At 45.0% G+C, this 6721-nt stretch overlaps 1 protein-coding gene across 1 annotated transcript; it reads right to left on the reverse strand.

Annotated features, from left to right (window-relative positions):
• Window positions 1-203: 203 nt before the first annotated feature.
• LOC134227006 (uncharacterized) lies at window positions 204-4513 on the reverse strand. The gene is made up of 3 exons (XM_062708175.1): window positions 4278-4513; window positions 3785-4145; window positions 204-730 (listed from the first exon to the last, which is right to left on the reverse strand). The coding sequence occupies exons 2-3, from the start codon at window positions 3975-3977 to the stop codon at window positions 507-509; spliced, it is 417 nt and encodes a 138-aa protein (XP_062564159.1). The 5' UTR covers window positions 3978-4145; window positions 4278-4513; the 3' UTR covers window positions 204-506.
• Between the last annotated feature and the right edge of the window lie 2208 nt (window positions 4514-6721).

Consider the following 6721-nt stretch of genomic DNA (forward strand, 5'->3'; position numbering starts at 1 on the left):
GTGGGACTAATTACGTGGGGTATCACTTATCCAAAATCTGTTGAGAAGAGTTTTGATAAATATTTTTTGTACGTTGGATATACTCAGACCAGCCAGCAATGCGGGTGCTGTATAATTATTTACGGTACTGTACTGTACTTGAGAAACCTGTACAATCTCATCGCTTTCGCCTCACTTCTTCCATTACTATTTCTGGCAATCAATTTGTTCTAAACAGGTAATTCTATGCTTTATTATGAGGGGTTCACATTTTTGTCTTAGTTTAATGAAATAGTTTAGTTTCCAACAAATTCAGTTTAAATAAAAATAATAATGTCATTACGAAGCCACCACTCCATTTTTGTGAAATGTTAAGTAAAAGAGTAGTCAGCCTTATTACCTAATCTAACATAAACTATCACAAATATTTGACTACCAACTAAAGAAGCTACACTTTCAAATGTCATATTCTGGTAACAGTTTTCTATTCAACTCAGTTCGTCTTATCCGTTCGCGTAAATCCCCCATCAACCCTTATCGTCGTAGCTGCGAGGTTTGGCATCCCAGCGGTACAGTCTCCGCTTGACCAGCGACAGGGCAAAGTCCTCAGGTTCGCTCGGTGGCAGCGAGAGACGGTCGAACACGATTTCGTAGTCTACGCCCTGCACTACGAAGCCAGTGGCAGTTTTCTCCAGGCGCGATGATCGTTCGATGTTCCGCACCTCCGATATGGCTTTGATTTTGTCAAGGTCTGAAAATAGACAATCAAACAAGTGTTGGTTATGTAATTCGTTGAAACTAATTCTGTGTTATATCTATAGGAAGTGGAGAACTGCAACTTTTCTCGTGCAAAAAAATATAAAAAATATGAGTAAGTGTTTTTAGCGTGTTTTGCGCATAAAAAAGTATTTTTTTATAACTTCAGATAGTCCAACCATAGTCCAGCCTGGCCAATTTTCAATAGCAAATAACAGGATTCCCCGTCAAATGGAATTTGTTGCAAGTTATCGGCCTCGCCCGAGTTTCCGGTGTGCGCAGGTTTAGAGGAAACGGCGGAACACGTGTTGTTCGTGTGCCTGCGTTTTCGCACAATACGTGACTACATGTGGTCTGGACACTACCCCGGACAACCTAGTCCGGAGGATGTGTAAAGATGAAGTTGGCTGGCACACCGTTTTATCGGCTATCGTCCAAATCGTCTCGGAGCTACACAGAAGGTGGCGCGTGGGCTCGAGGAATGGCTAGTTCAGGCGCAAATAAGAGGTGGTCCAACGGTTCGGAGTCGGCTTCATGGGTCATATCGGTGCCCTGTGGTCGAAATCGATCTTTTTATCGAACAAGTGGCCGCGCGAAGAACAACATGGTATCATTGCTTTCGCGGCGTCAGTCAACCGGGCGGGTTCCGAGCCCGAGGATGGAAAGGGGTCCTCGTCAAGGCTGGGGTAGGCGTAGGCACCGCGTCGGCAAGTCCCTCTATGTGCTGGCGAATAGGCCCTATCGCAGAGATGTGAGTTTGGGGTGCACGCGGCATCATCATTTTTGATACCAGTCGTGCAGAGGGAAGCAGGCCCCTTCTTCCAATGACATAGGGGCTGCCCTAGCAGCACACATGTTCCAGTTCGCTTAGTGCAACTAATATGTGACCAAATTTAGTCACAAACAAGTTGCTCCAACCATGTTTGTCTGAATTGTGCTTCTTGGGTGGTAAGGCCACCTGGAAAGCCGGCAATGCGCTGGCATGATACAATGGTGTTCTTCTAAAAAAGCGATTCACGATGTTCGATGCTGCAAGAACACGCAGCTAACCTCGAGGGTGCGTTGTGCACTGGCCCCCCTTTGAAGCATTACCTTCTGTTTGTACCGAAGAGACGATGGGCCTGGCGGCAATTGAAACGGTTTGGCGGATCGGAGATGTAGTCCTGCCTCCCTCGTTTGCTGTTGGAGGTGGTCCCTAACCCCGCACTTCCTGGACAACCCAGGTTGTCTGTTAAGCAGATTCCCCCTCCATTGCTTAACAAGAAAAAAACACACATACACGATCGTTCACACCGCGAAAATCGAATGTCGAGCAGTATCCCAGTGAAAATGCTTGTCGACAACGATTCGATGGGAACAAGAAGGCGGGAAGCGAGCAAAGCGAGCGTCAGGCGAAGACGATTTGCAGAAGACTTTTGTGCACTGCACAGACCACTCCGGCCTTAGCCTGAGCAAATTAATAATGAACTTATAGTGCCTTTTCTTTGTTAGCCATTATATTATATTGTTTGGTTAAAAAATCTGTAATGCTATGCATGTTAGTTTAAAGATTTTGACGTCTTTGTTGTAAACGTTTTAAACTAATGTTTATGATGAACAATTCTCTGGAGAATTTTTAAAGTGAATCATTCGTTGTTTGATTACATAAAAAATCTTAATCACTACAGTGTCGGATGATGTCATATCGAAAATGCGGAAATCAAATTAGTCAACATCGAACAAAATGTTCAGACCTGATACGTTATCGGTATATTTGAGAATTGTATTATTTTGCGCTTCCTAGATTACCCAATATGCGGAGTGCCCGAATATTCTAAGAATGGCTGATCCTGCAAAAAAAAATTTATTAGCCAAGGCAGGCCTGCAGTATAATCCAATCAGCCAACCAACTATTAGTGACCAGGCAAACAACAATCATGTTTACAGAAACGTACAAAGAGCTTCCGCACAAGGGTGGAATCATTACAGAATTAGCAATAAACACATTGCTGTTAAATGAGTAGTAGTTACTTCAAGCTGTTACATACAAAATACAAGTTACTACACAGGCACCGACGCAAGCATGTAAGTTTATCGGACGGTCAAGGTGTTAACATCCCGACCGAGTGAATATTTGACTCGAATATCTATTACTCAATATCAAAATAAGTTATTCGTCAAGAAAGATCAATTAAGTACGTCACGTAAAAAAACCTTATCTATGGACTGTCGTTTTACAATTCTTCTTATACACAGGAGTTTACATTCATTCGAGTATTTATTTACTTATGAAGCTTTCTCGATAAAAAAGCTTCCAGACGAACACTGGTTCGTAAATGTATTCTGGCAGTTACGGTGTAATACCAGAAATGAACATGGTGAACATACATTATTGTTTGCTACTCGGGCTAGGCGTCGCTCCCATCGCCTCTCATGTTCCTACCCCGGCATATTAGAACGAAGGAGATCCTACGCATCAACAAGATCTCCTGCCAAACAACCTAGGTACGAGTTTAACGTTAGATGCTGAATCGTAGATGAATGCCGCCATTCAGTCGCTTTTGATTATCGTTTTATTCCTCCATTCCCTTCTTTTCCAAACAATGTTTTTAATTCTACCAATAACAGGGCTGGTTACGAACGACTGTAAAAATTGTGATTAAAACATGTTTCAAGTTCAAACTGTCAATAGTTTTTTTTTAATTCCTTTCTTATTATGCAAATCTTTATTGAAATATTTGCTCAAAAATAGGAGTTTTGTTTTTGTTATTAGCTCAAGTTAAAGTTTTTTGCTCGCCTCAGCTCGTGTATGGCAATCTTAGTGCCTATAGTTCAAACAAGCGTCCACTAAATGATCTGCAACCAGCCCTGCAATAATGATTCAGAGCGTACGAGTGACTTGATGGCAAAACACCAATCGTTATCTAATCTTTGCGCATACATTCAAGTGCTATGCGATAAACGATGCTAGTTGGCCGCCAAGAAAGATAATTATGTCGCATTTGCACCGATTTTCAATCCCGTTTCTTATCAGTCGCTGTTAAACAAACCACCTGATTTGCTCACATACCTCTGACCACAAAGTACCAATGATTGGTGCCCCCGGTCTCGGTCAGCCTGGACTGACCTCTCCGCATGAAATTTTCCCACTGCAGCAACCGTTCGTTCTTTTTCAGCGTTACCAACGTGAAGAATAGGGCCACGCATATAGCAAACAGCAAACAGGTCACCAGAAACATCTTGCCGGGAGCACTGATCACCATTTTGCAGCCCTGGCCGACCGCTCGTCTTCACCGTTCAAATGATCGCGAACCAGCTGCTCTCAAAACTCTTCTCACAGATCAAGATCATCTGGTTGGTGGCTGCCTTATGTCTGCCGTTTTTTGTCATTTTTTGTTCATTCTTCTTATACTAAGGACACACCTGTGGTACTTGTACCATGGTACAAGAGAACAAGAAAATTATTCCAAGACTATCTTTAATAAAGACAATAATTGGTATGGTACTCATTTCAAGATTCTTGTACCATGGTACTTGTACCACTAGTGTGTCATTAGTATTACATAGCTAGCTTTGATGACCGGTTTGGCACATCACGTCAACTGGCAGTAATTGTCACTCGCGATCACCCTCTACAACAAGATCAAAGCGCGTTGTTTTGCTTTCTAACAAAAACAAAAACTATCTTTATTTGATGATCAAAATATAAACTAAACACGTCCGAGTAGGGCAGTGTGATGACGAATATTACTCTCGCGAGACGACGCGTGGATCGCGATAATAAACCAATCACGACGGCGGGTTTAGAAGCTTAGCCCACGAGTGAAGTGCAGCCGTGTATGAGCTGAGAGAGCAAACTAAACTTCGATCCATACTCGCCAACAAACACACTGAACATGTGGTTTTGCGAGCGCATGTGTGAACTGAACGCAGAAGTTACTGAAGTGTGTGCGATTCCTCGACATCTCCACGCACGTTTCTGGTGAGCATGTGTACAAGAAATCCGGTCAATATGCATGTTTTAGGCCCCGTGAAAGAAGCACACTAATGCGCGGTTATCTAATTGCAGGTGATGGATTACTAACGCGAATACAAATCGATGTTTGTTATACGGGCCGGTGTTTTCGTTCGTAGTAGGCCAGTAAAAATTGATTTACTGAGGATAAACATTGTAATAAATACCTATTGGAACTTTGATCCATTATCATAATATATGCACTATGCAGTGACTAACGAACGATTTTATGGACAATCCTTTCATGGTGCTCCCAGGTGCGAATATTACGGAACTCGCATGAACCTACGTGGTTTTCCCAGAACAGAAAGCTAGAATTATTAGGGAAAAACTGTGTATCGGGTATCCCCGAGCAGAAAAAAATAATTCAAGACATATCAAATTCTGTTATTGATACCCGATACCATATACTGGTATGAATTTGGTGTGTATAAGAGGAAAATTAACAAAGCAATAATACAAAAAAATTGTATGCCAAGTATGGGGCTGTGCTCATGCACTTCTTCTAAAATTCCGGCCTCTAGCTTAGGCTAGTTCGCCGACTGGCTTGCTGAGATCCACTGCTACGTTGTCTCGATCCCTCGGCGGTCGTGCCGCAAACTTCGTCACTCGAATCCTCCTGACTTCCCCCGGCGTCGAGGGTGGCCCACCAGTTCCGGCGAAGGAAACTTCCACACTGATGGTGCCCCGGCTACCGGCGGCTACCGCAGGGGACGCTTTCGCGCATTGCGCCGACTTCGTCTTCGGGTTGCAGTGGTCCGACAGTTCCGGTGGTGGATGACGTCCGCACTGGCGGTGCCCTACATACCCGAAGCACTTCCTTCTTCTTTCTTCTTTCTTCACCAGGTTGGCTGATCGAGTGCCAACGTCGGTCCGATGATTCCGGTTGGCAGAAGACTTCCGGTTCACCGGCACCCCGACGACCCGAGGCCAAACACTGCTCACTATGCTGGATTTTCCTCCGAGCCGACGCTTATTTGCTGGTCCCTTCTCCATCTACGCTGCAGCTCTGACAGTATTTGCCTCACGACTCTGCTTACCGTATTCCACGTATCTTCATCGTGACACATTCGCTCTGTTTTCTACGCTTAGGGCAGGCATTCCTCTACGACTCTACGTGCTTCCGCAAACCTCGGACAATCGAATAACACGTACTCTGGAGTCTCCTCAACGTTGATACACGCCGGCCAGAATGGCGATGACGCATGGCCACACTGGTGCAGATATTGGCGGAAACAACCGTGTCCAGATAGAAACTGAGTGAGGTGAAAGTTCACCTCTCCATGCTCCCTGTTCACCCACGTCGACACATTGGGGATGAGCCGGTGGGTCCACCTTCCAATGTCTGCATTGTCCCACTCCTGCTGCCACTTCACCATAGAATCCAGTCTCACCGTCTCCCTCACATTTCTGGTAAGTCTCCGTTGGTAGCACTCGATATCCTCTGCTAAGGTTATGCAGATTGGAATCATCCCTGCGTTAACACAAACTGCCTCTGACGAAATGGTTCGGTACGCTCTCGCCACTCGAATGTCCAATAGACGAAACACGCTATTCAACTTCCTGCGATTACGTTTCGTCTTGAGTGCAGCTCCCCAGGCTGGAACGCCGTACCTAAGTATTGAGGATGATACGGTCGCCAGCAGACGCCTACTGCTTTCGGTCCGCCAACGTTCGGCATGATCCTTGCAAGCGCAGTGACCATCTTAGCCGCCTTCTCGCAGGAATAGTCGACATGAGTGTTGAAATTCAAACGGTCGTCGATCATCACTCCTAGATGTCTCAAAGCCCGCACGGACGGTATGTCGTGCTCTCCGATGATAATCTGCATTCGCTGTATGATTCGGCAGTTGCTGACCAGCATCACTTCTGTTTTGTGGTGAGCAAGCTGCAGCTTGACTCCATTCATCCAGTTTTTAACTGCGTCGGTCGTCTCCGCCACCAGCATATTTACCTCTTCCAGCGACTCTCCGGTTATCGTTAGAACGACAT

This window comes from Armigeres subalbatus, chromosome 3 (assembly GCF_024139115.2).
Source record: "Armigeres subalbatus isolate Guangzhou_Male chromosome 3, GZ_Asu_2, whole genome shotgun sequence".
NCBI lineage: Eukaryota > Metazoa > Arthropoda > Insecta > Diptera > Culicidae > Armigeres > Armigeres subalbatus.